The sequence below is a fragment of the Nomascus leucogenys genome, chromosome 12 (genome assembly GCF_006542625.1).
Source record: "Nomascus leucogenys isolate Asia chromosome 12, Asia_NLE_v1, whole genome shotgun sequence".
Classification (NCBI taxonomy): domain Eukaryota; kingdom Metazoa; phylum Chordata; class Mammalia; order Primates; family Hylobatidae; genus Nomascus; species Nomascus leucogenys.
In genome coordinates, this window is record NC_044392.1 from 87,059,309 (window position 1) to 87,080,429 (window position 21,121).

Consider the following 21,121-nt stretch of genomic DNA (forward strand, 5'->3'; position numbering starts at 1 on the left):
CACCCTCTCCTGGGAAGGCTGCAGAGCCTTTAATACAGCTTCCTGAGATCACAGTGTTTGGGCTTCAGGAAACAAGCCCAACTGGAGAGTATGTCCCAGTTCCTGCCATCTTCTTTAATGCTCTGGGGAAGAAAAAACCCCACACATTCACAGTAACTTATTTCAGCTATTTGCTGAAGAAAAGCTGTCTTCAATTCCTGTTGTTTTCAGCATGCCACCCAACAGCATCTAGAAGCTTCCCCAGGGAAAGAGGGGAATTTGCTAGATTGCCAAACATCCTTAGAAAATCTGCTGGGGAACTCCACAGAAGGGCTTTGTGAACAAGGATAAAGAGGGCACATTAGCGTTGACTTGTTTCATAAAAAAAGGGAACACACACAACAAAACTTGATTACAAAATCTCATTTTACGAACTCTAGGTAAGATGCACCACCCTGGGGCAATGGCATAGCCCCCACAGGTTGCTCTGCCGTGTGCTTTCTGAGTGAAGACCTGATTCGACTCCAAGGGCTGGGTTAGATAAAACCGGAAGGGTTTATGTGCACAGCATTTAACTTTAAACATTTCTTCATGGAAATTTACAATGCACATAATTTACATATTCAATACCAGTGACAATTTACTTCTCCCATCTGAACAGGGCTTTCAACTATGCCACTTGAACTAAATTAATAAACAGTAATTACAGAATGTTGTGTGAGCTAGCTGTTGATGTTGAGCAGATTCTAATCAACACCTTCTTTTAAGGGCCAATTAGAGCCGAATGTATGCAATATAAACATCTTCGAGTATTTAGACATGAACCACAGAACAAGGTAAAAAAAAAATTAAAATCTGAACAATTAGACTGGGGATGAGCTAGTCAAAGCTGGAGCCATAGACCCTTTTCAGCCAGTCTCTAAAGTCAAGTTAATTCCTTTAAATCATGAGATTTTTTGTGAAATGGGGAGGGCCTCCAAGGACTTGCTAGGCCAAACCCCATCCGTTTAGAGATTTCTCCAACATCTTGTATTATTTTCCATATGCTTTAAGTTTCATGGCACTTCTTTTTAAATTGCCTCAAACACTTTTCTCCTTAATTCATGTGCATCTCAGTGAAAACTTAATCTCCATATTTTTGACTCATTTATGTATAAATCATCTACATGTTATTTGGTGTCTAAGAAACCTTTCCCTAGGCCCTATCTTTGGCTATCCAGGCGCTACACAAAGCTGGGGGTGCATCCCAGGCCCTACTATGAGGGTTTGCATCCCAAATAAGTAGAGGACACAAATCACTGAGGAACCAGATTAGAAACTATAGGAAGGAGAAATCAAACAGCCTCTCAATCAATGGTTGTCCTCAGAACCTTGCCTCAGTTTCTTACCATGGCAGCATCCTGGCAGGCTTCATGACCTTGGGAAAGGGAGTGAAGAGGAGGCATTCCAGTAACAGTAAAAGTTCTGGGAAATGGACAGAACTGCACTAGTCACCAATATGCATGCAGTGAATGGTTTCTTCCAATGCCTGAGAGAAGTTGGTAACCACGTTTCTTTCAAAACACACATCTCAAGAGGATGGCATGGGACTGAGTTGCCTGTAAAATCCACTTTGTAAGGGACGATGATGGCCTCCCCAGGATGACCATGAGAAGTCTAGGATGAGCCTGGTCCAAGTGGATGTGTGAAGACACATTTATAGTCCATGACCTGTAACCCTCCCTTCCTCTTTCTACCTTAGACCCCAAGGATGTACCTGGACAGTTCCCTGCTAACCTCAGGCTAATTGGCTGCCCTTCTTACAACACACCTGGACTATCTTTGTCTTCTCTTTTCCACTCAGACCTTCTCTCCCTCCTGGAATTGGCCTCATCTCTGACTGTTCAAATCCTGCCCAATCTCAAGGCCAGCTTCAAGCTCATTCCCTTCTCTCATTCCTTCTCATTCTTCTCTTTCTTGCTCTCACTCTCAATGTCTGTCTCTCTCACCTCTATCTTTCTGTAATCTATATTGTCCAAGACTAAGCCATAAATCACTTTGAAATAACTCTCAAAAAAGTTGATTTTGATCAAGTACCTCCTCCATTGATATTTACCTCTACAGGTATGCTCACCTCCCCCTTATCTAGATTACAGACAGCCTGGGGACAGAGATTTTGTACTTACATGGCTTCACCATTGTACCTAGCAGAGGGCTATTTATGTGAGCAAGTGATAAATGAATATTTGTTGGATGAATATGAATAATGCTTCTTTTAAAGTCAACAAAATGAAAGTCTCTCTTTGGCTTCAAATATTTTCTCAGTAAAATTTGGAAGTATAATGATAGACTCTGGGCCAGAAATCAAAATTTCAAGATAGTTCTTAATTACTAGTCACATATTAAAGTGGGAGAATTATGGGAGCCAAGGGGCTGGGAGGGACCACTGGAAATAATTTTATTCCACAGTTCTGCCTCTGGAGAGGTCTACTCCAAATAGACTCTCGAAAAATAGTCACTTATTTTTGCTCTGTCCATGATCATAATAGCCGCGTTATTATGTGACAATGACAGTGATCATTTATCGATTACTCACTGTAGGAACGCAAGGTCCCTCACTGTTCTCACTCAAGCATGGCTGGAAGCCAACTTTCTGTGGGTACAAGCCAGGTGTCCCGTGGACAGGAGCCACCAGGGAAGATGTCCCGGGCCCTCCCATCTCTTATCTTTGATCTGTTTGATGAGTTCCTTTCTTGCCTTCCTTCTGTTCATACTCCACGTGGTTCCCTGGACAAACTCATCTGTTTCCCATAGCATCATCCAACATTTCAGGAGTAAGAAGAAGGGAGTTCTAGAGCAGAAGCCTTTGTGCCTGTTAAAGAAAAAGGGCACAGAGGTTCACTTCTCTTCCTTTTCTTTCTAAGTGGTATCAGTACTCACTCTCTTGCCTGTACCAAAGCTGAGCTTTGTCTTTGACAACATGCTGTGGAGCAAAGAGCAGGGGATTTGGAGTCTGACAAGACTGGATTTGAAATTTGTTTCAACCATCGACTGGCAGTTCTGTGATTTTGAATAATTTTCTTAGCTTCTCTGAGTATGTTTTCTCACCTGAAAATATAAATATGCTAACAGAGCTATGACATATTAGGCCTTCAGGAAATGTTCATTTCCTTTCTTTCCTTCTCTCTTCTCTTCTCTCCCTCCCCACTTCCCTCCCTGTCACCAGCAGCAGCCACCACTGCGGCATCCTCCTCACCCTCCTCTTCCTCCTGCTCCTCTTCCTCCGCTCTCTCTCTCTTTCTCTATCCCTTTCCCTGTCGCTCTCCCTCCCCTTCCCATAACAAATCAGTCATCAAGTCCTATCAATCATGCTTCCTAAAGAACTGCCTTTTCCTCTCCATCCCTACTCTCCTCATCTCTCCTGCAATAGCTCCCAACCCAGTTTTACTGCCTCTGTTTCCTCCTCTAGTCTATCCTGTTCTCTACTACCAGTTGTCTGAAGACATAACTCCCTTATATAAACTCTACAATTGTTCCCAGTTGATTACAAGAGAAAAAACAAACTCTTTGGCAATATATTCAAGGACCTTCATAGTCTACCATCAAATTACTTTTCCAGTCTCATCTCCAACTAGTTCCTGAAGCTCCCCCTGGTTTTCAGCTGGGTTCTTGTCATTGCCTGGCTATGCTATATTCTTCAGTACCATTAGTTTGTCATGCATGCTATTTCCTCTACTCAGAATCTCTTCTATCTCACCCAACACTCACACACCTGGCAAACCTCTGCAGAACTTCCCTGACATTGTCAAAATGTGAGATCCTCTTGAAAACCTTCCCTGGCTTCCTCTGAGCTTTCAAGGGCACTAATTAATTATGGTGTCTTGGCCTCCTTCCACTCCCATTGTTCCCTGGGTCTTGGCTTTGCCTTGTATATTCTTATATCCCCACAGGTGACATCTTCCCTGAATCCAAATTTCTTCCATCCTGGCATTCTCTGTCTAATAATAAGCCCATGCCACAGTAATTCCCTCCTGTGACTGCAGAGTATTAACTTTCTAGTCTGGGCTCTGGCAATAGAAAATCCAAATTTCTAGTCTCAGCTTTACTTTATGCTTATTATATGATCTTGAAGAACATGCTCAAACTTCCTGAGCCTTCAAATTACTAGGTACTAACCTTCCTCACATAGTTCCTATGAAGACTAAGGCACTGGCATTAGGATAGACATACAGGTCAATGGACCAGAATTGAAGTCCAGAAATAAAACCTTACCTTTTTTATGGTGAATTGATTTTCTATAAGGATGCTAAGACAATTCAACAAAGCATGCTGGGACAACTAAATATCAACCTGCTTTGAAAAGAAAGAACTTAGACCCCTACTTCACATTATATACAAAAATTAACTCAAAGTGAGTCATAAGCCTAAATATAAGAGCTAAACTATAAAACTCTTAAAAGAAGACATAGGGGTAAACAGTGACAACCTTGGATTGGACAATGATTTCTTAGACATGACATAAAAAGCACTAGTGACAAAATAAGAAATAGTTAAATTGGATTTCATCAAAGTTAAAGAATTTTGTGCTTCAAAGGACACCACCAAGGTGAAAAACAAAATGTAAGAAAATATTTGCAAAGTATTTATCTAATAAAGGGTTTGTATCCAGCATATACAAAGAACACTTACAATTCAAAAATTTAAAAAACCAATTAAGAAATAGGCAAAGGCTTAGAATAGACAATTGCCCCAAAAGAAAACCCACAGAGGGCCAATAGCACGTGAAAGGATGTTCAACGTTATTGGTATTAGGAAAATGCAAGTCAAAACCACAATGAAATACCACTTCACACCCACTAAGGGAAAGGATACCCTATTCAATAAATGATCTTGGTAGCAAATGAAATAATCAGCAGAGTAAACAGAAAACCCTCAGAGTGGGAGAAAATATTCATAAACTATGCATCTGACAAAGGACTAACATCCAAAATCTACGAGGAATTCAAACAAATCAGCAAGAAAAAAACAAATAATTCTATCAAAAAGTGGGCAAAGGACATGAATAAATAATTCTCAAAAGAAGATACACAAATGGCCAACAAACATAGGCAAAAATATTCAACATCACTAATTATCAGGGCAATGCAAATTATAACCACAATGAGATACCACTTTTTCTTGCAAGAATGGCCATAATTAAAAAGTCAAAAATTAGCCGGGCGTGGTGGCAGGTGCCTGTAATCCCAGCTACCAGGGAGGCTGAGGTAAGAGAATTGCTTGAACCCGGGAGGCAGAAGTTGCAGTGAGTCAAGAATGTGCCAGTGCACTCCAGCCTGGGCAACAAGAGCGAAACTCCATCTCAAAAAAAAAAAAATCAAAAAACAACCTGTGTTGGCATACATATGCTGAAAAGGGAACACTTTTACACTGCTGTTGGGAATGTAAACTAGTAGAACCACTATGGAAAACAGTATGGAGAGTTTTTAAGGAACTAAAAGTAGAACTACCATTCAATCCAGCAATCCCACTACTGGATATCTACCCACAGGAACACAAGTCATTATATGAAAAAGGCACATGCACAGGCATGTTTATAGCAGCACAATTCACAATTGCAAAGATACGGAACCAACCTAAGTGCCCAATAACCAATGAGTGGATAAAGAAAATGTGGTATGTATCTACCATGGAATACTACTCAGCCATAAAAAGGAAGGAAATAATGCCTTTTGCAGCAACTTGGGTGGAGCTGGAGGCTACTATTCTAAGTGAAGTAACTCAGAAATGGAAAACCAAATATCATATGTTCTCACTTCTAAGTTGAAGCTAAGGTATGAGGATGAAAAGGCATAAGAATGATATAATGGAGTTTGGGGTCTCAGGAGGGAAGATTGGGTGGTGGGTGAGGGATAAAAGACTACTTATTGGGTATAGCATACACCTGCTCCAGTGATGGGTGCACTAAAATCTCAGAAGTCACCACTAAAGAACTTATTCATGTAACCAAAAACCACTAAAATGCCTATCAATGGACAAAGAAACAAAACATGGCATATCCGTGGAATGGAATATTATAAGTACCAATACATGCTACAACATGGATGAACCTTGAAAACATGCTAAGTAAAATAAATCAGACACAGACATAAATGATTCCATTTACATGAAATGTTTCAAATAGGCAAATCCATAAAGACAGAAAGTAGACTGGTGATTGTCAAGTACAGGAAGACAGGAGAAATAGGGAGTGACTGTTGATAGACAGGTGATGAAAATGTTCTGGAATTAAACAGTGGTGATGGTTGCCCAACTCTGTGAGTACACTAAAAACACTGAATTATACATATTAAAGGGGTGAATTTTATGGTATGTGAATTATATTTCAATAAAGCTGTCATAAAAATAATTAAAACTAATTTAAAATGTTAAAAGATTGAGATAAGTACACAATAAATGCCAGTTACTCTTATAACGTGTACCTCTGTTGTTGCTGTATTGGTCTTATCCTGTCGTAATTCCAGATTGGTTTAGTTTTCTGTTTCCCACACTAGAACATGAGTTTCCTGAAGATAGGCACCATGCTTTGCTTAGAACCTATGCCATGTTTATTTCTCTTTCCCCAGTCCTTAAAGAGATATTTGGCACAAAGAATACTGCACATAACCTAACTGTACATAAATTAAAATGAATGAGTGAGTGAGTGAGTAGGCAAGTGGGGTTTTCACAGACATACTTAGCACCTCTATATTACAATTTGCAGGGCTTGGGCTTAGACATCTGCAGGAAAATGTAGACTAGTCTACAGGGATGCTTACTGTTCCAGGGACCCTCCATAACTGTTTGCAGCCCTGAGTTTGGAAGGAAAGAGAGAAGGAAGAAAACAGGAAAAGATGAATCCTAGTGGTTATCCTTGAGGTCTCACTTGGTCTAACTTTCACGGAGTTTCTGTATGTTCTCCTGGGTTAAAGTTCTTCGGAAATTAACAAAGTCAAACCTTGGAACATAGAAGAGTTTAGTGCTAATCAAAAGCCAGGATCTTTAATTATTTTTATTCTAAATCACAGCTTTCTTACAAAAAACTGCCAACAGCTACTCCTGAGCTCTACTGAGATAGCATAAATTGTAATTTTGTTATTCTGTTACCATTTTATATAGGACTCTACTCTCCCTTCTTCCCTCTATAAAGAGATTGCTAATCAGTCAGAGCACATTTCCCACTAATACTGGGTATTGCCTAAAAATCTTTCTCAATACAGTGTTCCAAGAAGCTACCACCAACCTGTTTGACTTATCCATGTGACATAACAAACCATCCCAAAAATATACTGACTTAAACCAACCATTTTATTTTTTTATTTTTATTTTTTATTTTTTTATTTTTTACTATACTTTAAGTTCTAGGGTACATATGCACAACGTGCAGGTTTGCTACATATGTATACATGTGCCATACCAACCATTTTATTATCTCTCACAATCCAAGGGGTTGACTGGAATCAGCTAGATGGTTTTTCTATACCATGTAATGACACCTGGGCTGCAGATATCTGGGGGGTCAGCTAGGCTAGAGTGTCCCAGATGGTTCACTCACATGGCTGATAGTTGATGCTGGCTTTTGGCTGGGAGCTTAGTCTGAGCTATCCACTGGAGAGCCTCAGTTCTTCTCCACCTGGTCTCCCTGTATCACTTGGGCTTATCACAGCATGATGGCTAGACTTCAAGGGAGAGAAAGTGGAAGCTGCCAGTCCCAGACTTCACTTCCACCACATTCTTCTGATGAAAGTGAGTCACAAATACAGTCCAGATTCAAGAGGAAGAGAAATAATCTCTACCTCTTAATGTGAAGAGCAGCTTGTGCATACTGAGAAGAGGAATTGTTAAGAGACAACTCTTTAGAGCTACCACAATCTGCTCTCTGACCAGAGAAATTCACATTCTTCTCAAGGGCAAAATATACTCTCTCCTACCTGAGATCCCCTAAAAGCCTTATCCTCTTAGCACTAGCTCAAAGTCTAAAATCTTATAGCTAAATCTCAGGCATAATTATACATAGTACTCTTAATGTGTGGCCCCATTTGTGCAGCTATTCAGGTATGGTTTCTCAAGTGCAAGGACTGTGAACTAAAAAGGTAAGTTCTGTGCTCCCCACACACGCAATGCACAACAGTGAGAAAGAGATAGAATAACTGCAATAGACATTTCCATTCATAGATGGAAGAGGGGTATAAAAGACATATAAAAGCACTGGTCCATTGCAATTTTGAAATCCTCCAATTCCAAAGTCAGGGAGTGTTCCTGGACTAAGGCTCAGTTTTGCCCCCTGAGAGCAGAATGGCTTTTGTTAAAACAATGGCTCTTGTGTCTGCCCTCTGAGCTCTTGGCTTCACTCTCTCTGAGTCATTCCTTTTCATTAGAAATGCTTTATGATTACAACTAAGTAGCTTTTTCAACCTTCTTGACCACAGGAAGTTAGGTCCTCAGAGACTTCTTTTCATTTTGTCTGTCCCTTTTAATCCAAGCTGAAATAATTCATTTAATTTTTTAGGCTTACTATATATAAAAGTATACTGCAATCCATTAAAAACATTTCACACTCATAAATCTTTCAAAAATAAGACCCTTTCTACCTTTGGCTGAAAATAAGGGTGCTATGAAAACAAATGCTATTATACTCTTGGAAACTATGTTTTTCTAGCAGAGGGAGTATAGGAAACAGTCCTCCAAGAGTCTTAAAATCCTACTGTCTATCTCGGAGGATAGATAAGACTCAAACTTAAATCTTATTGAGGTTTCCACAACAGGTCTTACAGCCAAAACCTTGATCTGATCTAGACCTCCAAGGCCATGTTTTCCTAGCAGTGACATGGAATTAATCTTTGCCCCCAGGTTTTTATTTACTTTGAGAATATTGTGTAGGCTAGGGAGGCCAAGAATTAGAACTGTTTTATTTTGTAACTCAGCAAATCCTGGATTAGGAATGTTGCTTCTTGATTCTTCTTGAAAACCGAACAGTCCCTTCTTTCATTCATCTCTTTTTTTATCTCTGTACTTTATCAGGAACAATTAAAAGCTATCACATGCCCTTTCAATATTCTGCCTGATAATCTCAGGAAAATCCACAAGTTCGTTAGACATATATTTTATATTATTGCATTGCCACTAACCACTATTTCATAATTAGAATCACCTTTTTCTCCAGCCTCCAATACAATTTTCTTACAGTCATTTTAGTCTCTGTGAACAATCTCCTCAAAAACCTTCCAAATTTCACTCACTGCCTGGTCCCAAAACCAGTGCCACAGATTTAGGTTTTTATTACAGCAGTGCCCCACTTATAGGTAAAAGTTACTGTTTTAGTAGTCCATTACTATTAAAAACTTAGTAGCTTAAGGAGGCATCATGCTACTGGACTCCAAACTATACTATAAGGCTACGATAACCAAAACATCATGGTACTGGTACAAAAACAGACACATAGACCAATGGAACAGAATAGAGAACTCAGAAACAAGACCACACATCTACAACCATCTGATCCTTGACAAACCTGACAAAAAAACAAGCAATGGAGAAAGGATTCCTTATTTAATAAATGATGCTGGAAGAACTGGCTAACTATATGCAGAAAATTGAAACTGGACTCCTTCCTTACACCTTATACAAAAATTAACTCAAGATAGATTAAAGACTTAAGTGTAAAACCCAAAACTATAAAAACCCTAGAAGAAAATCTAGAAAATAACATTCAGGACATAGACATGGGAAAAGATTTTGTGACAAAATTGCCAAAAGCAATTGGAACAAAGCTAAAATTGACAAATGAGATCTAATTAAACTAAAGAGCTTCTGTACAGCAAAAGAAACTATCACCAGAGCAAACAGGCAACCTACAGAGTGGGAGAAAATTCTTGCAATCTATCTATCTGACAAAGGTCTAATATCCAGAATCTACAAAGAACTAAAATCAAATTTACAAAAAAAAAAAATTAAAAAGTGGGCAAAGGACATCAATGACACTTCTCAAAAGAAGACATTCATGCAGCCAACAAACATATAAAAAAAGGCTTAACATCACTGATCATTAGAGAAATGCTAATCAAACCCACAATGAGATACCATCTCACATCAGTCAGAATGTTGATTATTACAAAGTCAAGAAACAACAGATGCTGGTGAGGCTACACTGTTGGTGGGAATGTAAATTAATTCAACCATTGTGGAAGACAGTATGGCAATTTCTCAAAGATCCAGAACCAGAAATACTACTTAACCCAGCAATCCCATTACTGGGTACATACCCAAAGGAATATAAATCATTCTACTACAAAGATGCATGCACGCATATGTTTATTGCAGCACTATTCACAATAGCAAAGACATGAAATCAACTCAAATGTCCATCAATGATAGATTAGATAAAGAAAATGTAGTATATATATACCATGGAATACTATGCAGCCATAAAAAGGAATGAGATCATGTCCTTTGCAGGGATATGGATGGAGCTGGAAGCCATTATCCTCAGCAAACTAACACAGGAACAGAAAACCAAACACGGCATGTTCTCACTTATAAGTGGGAGCTAAACTATGAGAACACATGGACATAGGGAGAACAACAATACACACTGGGGCCTATCGGGAGGGATAGGGAGGGAGAGCATCAGGATAAATAGGTAATGCATGGTGGGCTTAATTCCTAGGTGATGCGTTGATAGGTGCAACAAACCACCATGGCACACGTTTACCTATGTAACAAACCTGCACATCCTGCACATGAACTCTGGAACTTAAATATAAAAATTAAGCTTAGTAGCTTAAAACAACAACCATGTTTATTGTTTCTCACAACTCTGTGGGTCAGGAATTGGGTAGAGCACAGCAGAGATGGCTCATCTCTTCTTCTCATGTCTTCTGCTGGGACTAGATCATCCAAAATGGCTTCTTCACTTACATGTCTGATGGTGCTTCAGGTGAGATGGCTCAAAGGGCTAGGCGGTGGCTGGAATGACTTGCCTGCGGTCCTGTGTCTGGATGCTCAGTTCTCATTGGTGGCTGGATCTTTAGTTCTCCTTCATGGAGTCGCAGGTTCCCTCCCTCTCCACATAGCCTCTCCACATGGTCGTTGTAGCACAGCAAACAGATTTCTTCTGTGGCAGCTTAGGGCTCCCAAGAGCAGAAAGCAGACTTCCAGGGCTTCTTAAGGTTTAGGCCAGAACTGGCACAACTCCACTTCTTCCACCTTCTACTGGTTAAAGCAAATCAGAGGAACAGCCCAGCTTCAACGGGAGGTGGTTACACAATGGTGTCAATACCAGGAGAGCTGATCCACTGGGGGAAATTGATAGAGCAAACTGCAATACAGTCTACTGGAATTGGTAAGGAAGATGGATTCTATTTGCTATTCTTGACCTTTTGCTACACCTATTTGCTCAATACTGAAGCATACACAGCTTGCAAACAGATGTGCCACATCATACAGTAACATTGCCACATGTTGGCTCTGAGGCATTATGCACTCCTGCGTGTCCTCTTCATCCCCTTCCTTTACCATTAACCCCCACGTTGCCCTTGACAGACTTATGTAAACCATTTGTGTTTGGTTTGGTTCCCTCATTCATGTTGCCCATAGAGCATTTGGAGAAAACTTCTTCAGATTGTCTCAGCCAAACATTCGCTATTTATAGCTATTCCCATTTCTGGAAGGCCAACTGCTTGCACCAAAAATGTAGAACATAGACACCAGATAACCCCTACCCACAGACGGGAGCACTTGTATCTCATCTTCTCTGGGGTAAACGGCAACTGAAAGCTCAATTCCAATATAAGATGTAAGGGACACAGAAAACTTATCTACCAGAAGTAGTCTTGCACAGAATTAATTGAGGGGCTGCAGGAGTCTGTGAGCCTTCAAAATAAAATCACGAGCCAAATTTTAGATGTTTGTGCACTTTGCAGGGGAAAGATTCATTAGATTTCATCAGATTATTAAAGTGATTCTATGGACTCAGAAAAAAAACTAAGAACCTGGTCTCACATAGAATTATGTGATATACTTTTCCCATTACTCAAAGGCCAACTTGCAACTTTTATTGTCTTAAGTCACATCTTCCTTCTTCAGTATGAAGAAGTGTAGGCTTGATCGATCATAAATATCAAAGGAAATAGAAATGAAGCTCTATTATTCTCCACTGAAGGATCCTTTTTGGCTCCTATTTTTTTCTATCCTCCATGTGCCCTTATTTTATTTCTCTTTCCATATCCTCCCATTCCAGGTCACCTCCTGTGTATTCTATTTTTCTAATGTTCCAGCCATATCCCTGGACATGACTTTACCTATTTCTAACATTGACTGACTTGTAATAGATTAGACTTTATAGCTGGAAGAGAGTAGATTACCCAACACCATGGAGTGACTTAATCTGAGATGAGAACTAGTAGATTATAATAAAACACCGGTGCATATTTCCAAATGCACTTTGTCTCACTTGGAGATATGCTTTTCCTTTAACAACCACAGAAGCAGAGTTGACATATGTTGTAGTATATTATTTTGATTAAATTCCAGTGAATTCCAGCAACGTCATGTGTAGAACTGTAAAAAAATTCCCTATAATTTTCAATTTTCTGTTTCTTGTGTGTATCTCATGAGACAGAGAGAGGAGAAAGAATTTATTGTCCCACTGTCGTGGGAAAGTGGAGTTTCTTTATATAGATACATCCATTGACAAGTATCATCTGTTCTTGCCACTTTAATTCATTAAGCATCTAATGAACCAGGTACCCACTTAGGTCCAGTGGTGGATATAAAAGGAGTAAAACTGACTGTCTGCCCTCAAGTTGCTTACGGTTTAATGGGAGAGAATTAAAAAAACAGATACAAAGAGAAGGAAGCAGTGGAGAATTAGATCAGAGGTCTAACATTCTCAGAGAGAAAAGAGAAACAAAGAATTAATTCTTATCTCCCACATTTGCCTTCACTTCCTTCTAGCACTCTCTTGACATTTCTCCCTTGTTGCTTTTCTTTCTTTCTTCTTTTTCTTTTTTTTTGGGGGGGAGGGTCTTGCTGTGTTGCCCTGGCTGGAGTACAGTGGTGCGATCTTGGTGCACTGCAACCTCCACCTCCTGGCTTCAAGTGATTCTCCTGCCTCAGCCTCCTGAGTAGCTGGGACTACAGGTGTGCACCACCACTCCTGGCTAATCTTTGTATTTTTCATACTGATGGGGTTTCACCATGTTGGCCAGGCTAGTCTCGAACTCCTAGCCTCTGGTGATCCACCCACCTCAGCCTGCAAAGTGCTGGGATTACAGGCGTGAGCCACTGTGCCTGGCCCCCTTGTTGCTTTTCTTAAAGAAACAAAAACAACAAAAAGTGAAAGTGGAGCTCCTCAGTCCAGCTTTTTGTCTTTCCCTCTTTCCTTCCAAGCATTTGTCTTCCTTTTTCTGCTCTTTGGCCAGGCAATGGACTCTGGCAAGTTGGCTTCTCTCGCTCTGGTTTCTTCCACTCCAGCTCATTTTCGTTCTCTGCCACGCCATCTCATAGGCACCTTTCACCCAACGAATATGGGTGGAGCAGGTCACACGTCCAAGCTCTGTGCTGGGCCCTGGAGACACAAAGGCATATCCAACCTCTGTGTAGAGAAAGCTTGTTTACAAAACTCTCCATCTCCTAGGGATCTATCTTTCCTCCATATTATGTTCCTTTTTTATTTCTTCCACTCTCTCTCCTCAGACTATTTTTATTTCCATCTTGACTGCTGTTAGAGGTCTCCTATGAGAAGGAAATTATCTATAATGGAACAGGAACATTAAAAGCCTCAGTTTCCTTGGTAATTATTGAACTCATGAGGGGTTCACATTGGGTTTTGAATTTTAAGAACTAAGTTAGAAGAAACTTTGTTTTTCTAACCAGATTATTTTAACACTTGCCCTTTCTAGTTCTTCTTCAGATATTGGTTTATAAACTTCAGACTGAGAATTTTCTGTAAGCTCCAGTCAATGCCAGATTATGAAGAAATGCCTTTCCAAATTCCTAAACCTGAACTAAATATGTCAAAGGTAGGAAGCCTGGAAGCAACTGGTACCTGCATCTCTGTATGAGCAAGCTTGAATGCGTTTAGGCAACAAGGTATTGCCGAAATGACTCAGCTAGTCTGAGTCACTGCTGGTGTGCCACTCAAGTTAAGGGGAACACTAGTAACAATGATCAATTTTTGATCATTTATTTATTTGTTAATTCACAAAAATATAAACACCTATGATACAGTAAGCATTAAACTGAGACTCGGGATTACACCGCGACAGACGTAGTTTCTGCTCTGATTGAGTTTTCAGTCTGGCTGGGATTATAAACATGTACAGTAATTCTAATACAGTGTCCTGCATGTTATGACAACACCCACTACGTGCCAGGCATGTGCTAGCTGTGCCATATTCTTACCTCATTTAACGTATGCAACATTCATATCAGGTAAGTACTATTAATCTCTCCACTTTACCTGTGAGGAACCTGTTAAGTTACTTAACAAAGATGTTAAGTTGCCCCAAATCACAGATTCTGAACTCAAGTCTGTTCGACTTCATCACTAGATTCCTTCCCCACCACACTACAGCATTTCTCACAAAGCTGAAATATGGTGCCATGCTTGACACTGTAAACTTACTGTCAGGATTGAAAAACAGCAACATGAAGCAGCAGTGGCAGTGTCTCAAGCTACTCATCTGCAGGAAGCTCGCTTATGAGAATTAGGAATAAAATAACAACATGGTTTTAAAAGGTCATTCTCTATGACCCAAACCATTTTCTAATTCCAGGGGTAGAAAAATCTCTGCAAAATGATAGAAGAAATTTTTAATCTCGCCAATTTCCACAAAGATCATATTCATATTTCAAGTGCTTTTCTTGAAAGGCTAGAAAGGGGAAAAAGTAAAGACTCGCTCCCCTTCTTAAGAGAGAAAAAAAATACAGAGAAGAAGTGATGATACATAAAAGCACAGTTAAAAGGTCTGTCTCCAACCAACGTCAGCAGGCTGCCCAGATTCAGACAATTCCAAATGCAACCCAAAGTTTGTAAATGCCCCATACCTCACTCCCTGGGGCCTAATGGGACATATTCCTAACAGCTGTTATTACCATTTAGCAGGTCAGAGGAAAGATGCTATTCTTTGGCTTTACCTGGAAAGATTTTCTTTTATCAGCAGAAAAGGATAAAAACTTAATTCTTGCAAAGGAAGAGGTTTCGATAAAGTGAATCTAAAAAATAATCCACTCTGGCAAAACGTGCCTCATTAAAGAATTTTCTGCTACATATCGATTTGCAGTTTGTACATGGTATCTTAAGATAACTAGTGCATGGTCTGTGAATTGGAATGTTCAGATTTTTGTTCCAGCTTTGGAATAACCAACATGGTGACTTTTTGCAAGTCATTTTACCTCCCTGGGCCTTGATTTCCTTTTCTATAAAATGATAGCATTTGGACTTTATAGCTGTCCTTCCAGTTCTAATAATCTGTGGCTGTATTCCATGGACCCTAACTGGATAGTTACTTATCAGGATCAGCATCCCCATGGGAAACCAGACTCCCCAAGCATTTATAGCAAGCCCTATTTATGTCTCTAAGGAGGTGGGCCACCCAGCCCTAATGGCCTTTCTTATGCCAGGAGAAGTTTGAAATAGGGAAAAACTAAAGAGAAAATTAGAGTTAAAAATGGTTTGTGTAACTTCCTGATCTGGGAAAACAATGAGGCTCAACCAACTGAATCTAAAGGGAAGGAAACTGATACGATTTGGCTCTGTGTCCCCACCCAAATCTCATCTCAAACTGTAGTCCCCACAAGTCCAGGGAGCAACCTGGTGTGAGGTGATTGGGTCATGGAGGTGGTTTTCCCCATGCTGTTGTCGTGATAATGAGCGAGTTCTCATGAGATCTGATGGTTTAAAAGCGTTTGACAGTTCCCTGCCTCATTCTCTGTCTCTCTCCTGCTGCCATGTAAGATATGCCTTGCTTTCCCTTCACCTTCGGCCATGATTATAAGTTTCCTGAGGCCTCCCCAGCAATGTGGAACTGTAAGTCAATTAAATCGCTTTTGCTTATAAATTACCCAGTCTCAGGTAGTTCTGTATAGCACTGTGAAAACGGACTAATACAGAAACTAAATATAATGATCTTTGTAATGGGGATAATATTCTTAAAATATTAATTCTTTGTGTATTTATTACCTCTTCTTCTAAATTATGCCTCACAGCAGCCACTCCACATCTTGAGCCCAGAGAAAGTAGAAGTGAGTAAATGCCACTTTGGGCATCAGGAGTAAGTGATGATGTGTGTGTGACTGGGGACAGCAGGAGGGGTCCTCCCATCAGACTGAAGGAGGAAAATGCAAGTGTGCTCTTCTACCTCCCAGCAGGTTGTGAGAAGTGTAAAAGGGCTGGAGGAGGAGAAATAATGGACATGCATGCCTCCGACTCTCTCTCAGCCAAAGTTCATTGTTGCATAACAAGTTAGCAGCTTGTTATTTAAACCACAAATTTAGCAGCTTAAAACAATGGACATTTATTATCTTACAGTTTCTGTGGATCAAGATTAGCTGGATCCTTTGCTTAGGGTCACACAATACTGCAACCAAGATGGCAGCTGGGCTGCATTCTCATCTGGAGGCACAATTGGAGAAGAATCCATCTCCAAGCTCACTCAGGTTATTGGTAGTTTTCATTTCCTTGTGGTTGTAAAACTGGGGATCCTGGCTTCCTACTGGCTAGTGGCTGTCTTCAGGTCCTAGAGGCCACCCACAGTTCCCAGGGGTAACCGAAACCTACAGTTCGTCACCACATTGGCTTTCCCTACACGGCCACTCCATCAAGTCAGCAAGCAAAGTCTCTTGCAAGTGATGCTGTATCCATTTTTTATATTTTATTGGTTAGAAGCAATCACAGGTCCCACCCCCGCAACTCAAGAGGAGGGGATTAATCAAAGGTATGTGCACCAGGATGTGAGGATCATAAGGAATCACCTTAGAGCCTGTCTGCCACAAAACCAAAAGCAAAGAGGCCCTTGTCCTTCTCTGAGTCTCTGAGAAGAAACGTTACAGGGTACTGTCCCCATCCCCACACCCAACACCTGGTGGCCATATCAGAGCAAAGTCATGATTAGGCTGAAAGCAGGCCTGAGTTGGTTTGCTGGAGTCTCCATCCTTGTATGGAAAATACTCAGAAATTCCTGGATGCTCTTTAGAAGGAACGAGAAAGTAACTGACTTGCTGAACAGTCAGCTCGCCAGAGTGGTCACCATGGGGGAGCAAAATGACCCTGTGGCCAAGGGCAGCCAAGGCCAGAGAGCAAGTGGTAGTCACAGCCAGGCCTCAGAAGGATACACAGCACCAGCTGGCTCAAAAGAGAAGCCCACCAAGCCCTTTCCAAGCTGAGGAAAGAAGAGCTCTCAAGTTTCCAGCAGCAGCTGCCACATGAGCAAGCACTAACAGTACAGGGAAAGGACACAACCCAGCAGGACCAATGAGGACTCCGAGAGCAGCCAGAGGCCTGCACAAAGACCTCTGGGGCCACCTCTGGGGCTACAGAGTAAACTCACCCATCGACCCTCTTGAGGGTGAGGATTCTGAAAGCCTGAGCAGTTACCTGAAAGGAACTATTTTAAATCAAAAGGAGACTGACATATTGTTAATTGGCTCATTTAAAGTTCACGTTTGTTTCCCTGCTACCCCAGGGCTGGAGGATCTTGAAGAAAATTCAATCAGTTATAGAGAAATAAGGGAAGTACATTTTCTTTGCACAATTGGATTGTGTGAGTGAATCTGTAATCTTGCTACACCTGCTATGTAACAGACATTTTATACATATGTTTTCATAGAGTTCTCCCACTATCCTATGAGGTAAGTGTTATTATACTCCCATTTTACAAATGAAGTTGAAACTCTGAGAGGGTAAGTAATTTGTGCAAGGTCACCCAGCTGGTAAGTGGAAAAGTTCGTATAGAACCCAGAATTGTCTGATTCTAATACTTAGGCTCTTATTCACTGTGCCTCTGTATTAGTTAGGTAGGCTAAATTCTATAATTAGCATTCCTCAAATCTCAACAGCTGAACACAAAAAAATTGGTTATTGCTTATTTCACAGCCAAGTGCAGGTCTTACTCTACAAACTCTTTGCTCATTTAGAGATCTACACTCTTTCTCTCCTCTGGGTCCACTATACTCCAAATCTACAGAGTCCTCTCCATTCAACCAGTGAATACAGGAGGAGATACCATGGAGGGTTGCATACGGTGATTTTATACGCCAGGCCTGGAAATGGTACACATTGCTTCTGGCAACATCTATTGGCCAGAACTCAATGACATGATGCCACCCAGCTGCAAAAAACGCTCGGAGGTGTAGCCTGGGTATGTGCCTAAAAGACAAAGCGATAGGACTTGGCAGACACATAGTGTTCTTTGCTACCATTCCATACTCATAGTCTAAAGGACATACACGTATGTCATCTTTTTCACCTTTCTTACTCCAGAGGAATCAGATTTTCCTTCCATTAAATATGAAGATCAAAATTCAAAACATTGGCCCGATAATACAGTGGTAAAGATAACAGATACATCCAGAAAACTTTTTAGATTTGGCTTCACGGTGCTCTACATCTTGCTATGAGTTGTCTATCATTCATTTTAGTTTCATACCTGGGTGTCAGCAGCTAAAGTCCTTAGCTAGCATGTGCCCTGGGCTGTCTATAGGAAGGAAGGAAGCCATGGCTTACTCTAGTTGCTTAGGTGAAATCACAGTGTGGCCTGCCTTAGTGTTGTGTCTACGGCTTGGGTGTTGGAGTTCCTGTGGGAAGAGAAATCCAACACATGATTGTTTTGCTATAATCTTAGAGAGGACCTAAATGCCTGGGCTTAAGCCATTCAGAAACCTGAGAATAATCACCATCATCATCATCATCTCATAACTTAGAAGTTACCATGTCATACTGAGATTTGTTTCCCCAGGGCTGGCAGGCCCTAGACAAGTGTTTATGGATTTGATCTGACCAATATGTTTCTTTTAACGGTAATTATAGGAAGATGGGCTTAGAAAATATATTTTTGGCTGGAATGAGGACAAAACGTTGTTGTTGCTGTTGTTGCTGTTGTTGTTGTTTTAACCATAGATGTCTTGGAATAATGTTATATTTGATAAATGCAAAAATGGAATAAACAACTATCCACCTAGTGAAGGTTGGTATGTGTTCCTGACTTAGGATGAGGTTAACTGATATTACAGCTGTGCTTTCAGGTGTCCTTCAGGGTTTGATGGAGGAACTGCAGAAACCATGGCTCATGGGAGGTAGAGCAGGGGCACAGGAGGGCACAGGTCCCTTATTGTGAATTCAACCAGAGTAGCTCTGTCTCGATTTCTTGTACCATGTAAAACGTGAAGAAAGGATGATAAAGACACTGGTAAGCCACTGGAGTAAATCAATGGATTTGTTTGGGTATCATATGTGATGTAGTTAATCCTACATCATTCTCTCTGTGCCTAAGAAAGGAACAACTGGTGAGGTGATAGTGGGCAACTCAGAGTCTATCTTCCTCAAAGGCAATTTGGAGAGTGGAAAAAGCATGGGCTTTGGAGGCAGACAAGCCTGAGGTCAAAGCATGGATCTTATTAGGTCTGTAGAGCAATACGCTGCCCTTGCAGGATACCTGTGCACAATAGGAAAGGCCACAGGCTTAAAAGAAGGACAATATATTGTAGTGATTAAGAGTATGGGCTTGGGAGTTGGACTGCCTGATTCAAGACCAGCATTTACTAGCTTAGTAACCTTGGGAAAGTTAATTAATTTCACTAATCTTCAGTCTCCACATCTCTAAAATGGGTTTATTAATAGTATTCGTGTCATAAGCTTGTTGTAAGACTTAAATGAATCTATGTCTGCAAAGCACTTAGCACTGCTGGACACATAGTAAGTTTATAGTGATGACAATTGTTACAAATAATTATTAGTTCTAAGCACAGACCCAGACACACAGAAGATATTTAATAAATTATAGCTATAATAACTTTCACCCAAGATCTCCTCTCAGAAAAAGAAAATACTAAAGTGAAGAAGGAACAGGAAGGGGCCATGGGTTAGTAATACAGAATGAAAGAGTGAGTTTCTTAAAGTATTGAATATGAGTAGAAAAACTGCATAAGCAGCAAAGAAAAAGATGAGGGGATGTTTATGGGCTTGGGAACCATGGTAGTGACCAGATAGACAAATATGGGGCCAATTTCATGCTCAGAGATAAGGCATTACCATGAAAGAAGAAAAGCTAAACAGCCTGGCATGACTCAGTAGGCCTCATTCCAAAAGCAAGGCACCATCTTCAGACAGGCTACAATAAAATGCACATGGAACACAGAAGCCAGCTAACACAGATCATTTTCTCACCTTTCCAAACCCATACCTTATGTCCTGTGGGGTGGCCATCCTGCTCAGGGCCAGATTCAGCCAGGCAATGGGACAAAGAAAGCCAAGAGAGATGCTTAGAATGAAGTATGGGGGTAACTCTCCAGCTCCCACGTATCATTAGCAGGCAAGTGTGTGGTGCTCAGTTGTGAAAGGCTTTGCATTAAATAATAGACAAAGGGAATTGTCTATATGTAGCTCCTGCCCTCATGCACCTCAGGATCCAATATCCATCAGAGACTCCTTTTCCTAGGCGGCCCACCAGGCAATAAGATCAGATGGCAACTTTGCAAACTCATGTTTTATCTTCTTAATATAAAAGCTGGTTCCCTCAAATTATCCATTAGAGGCAAAACAAGAAGAAAAACATCACCCAACAGTAACTCTTAAAATCCGAACTGATTAATTTCTCAAATGAATAATTTAGATCTGAGACATGAAATCATTTGGAAAAGAGCTTCTACTTTAAGCGATTTCGTTCTACACCTTTCAACACCAATGGACGCCACTATTTCACAAAACTTAATGCTGGCCTCATCTGCAAAATGACTTCCAATATAACCAGTCAAAGGGAGAAAGCAGCGCTTAACGGCAGGGCAGGATTCCCTTCCAATTCTGAAGAGGAAAGGGCAGGACAAGGGTGAGCTGTAGCCAGGTCAATCCTCTCAACTTAAGCAAATAGCTCCTTCTGGGTAAATGGCCAGGAATTGAGATATTAATATGCAA

The 21,121-nt window shown here is 40.6% G+C and overlaps 1 protein-coding gene across 1 annotated transcript; it reads right to left on the bottom strand.

Moving 5' to 3' along the window:
- Positions 1-13,255: 13,255 nt before the first annotated feature.
- Positions 13,256-20,416, bottom strand: LINC02801 (long intergenic non-protein coding RNA 2801; the record flags this gene model as incomplete). Its single annotated transcript, XM_012500414.1, is given in 3 exon segments — positions 13,256-13,311; positions 13,314-13,561; positions 20,394-20,416. Coding segments are annotated over 3 exon segments (327 nt in total), but the record flags the coding sequence as incomplete, so codon positions are not given.
- Positions 20,417-21,121: the final 705 nt, after the last annotated feature.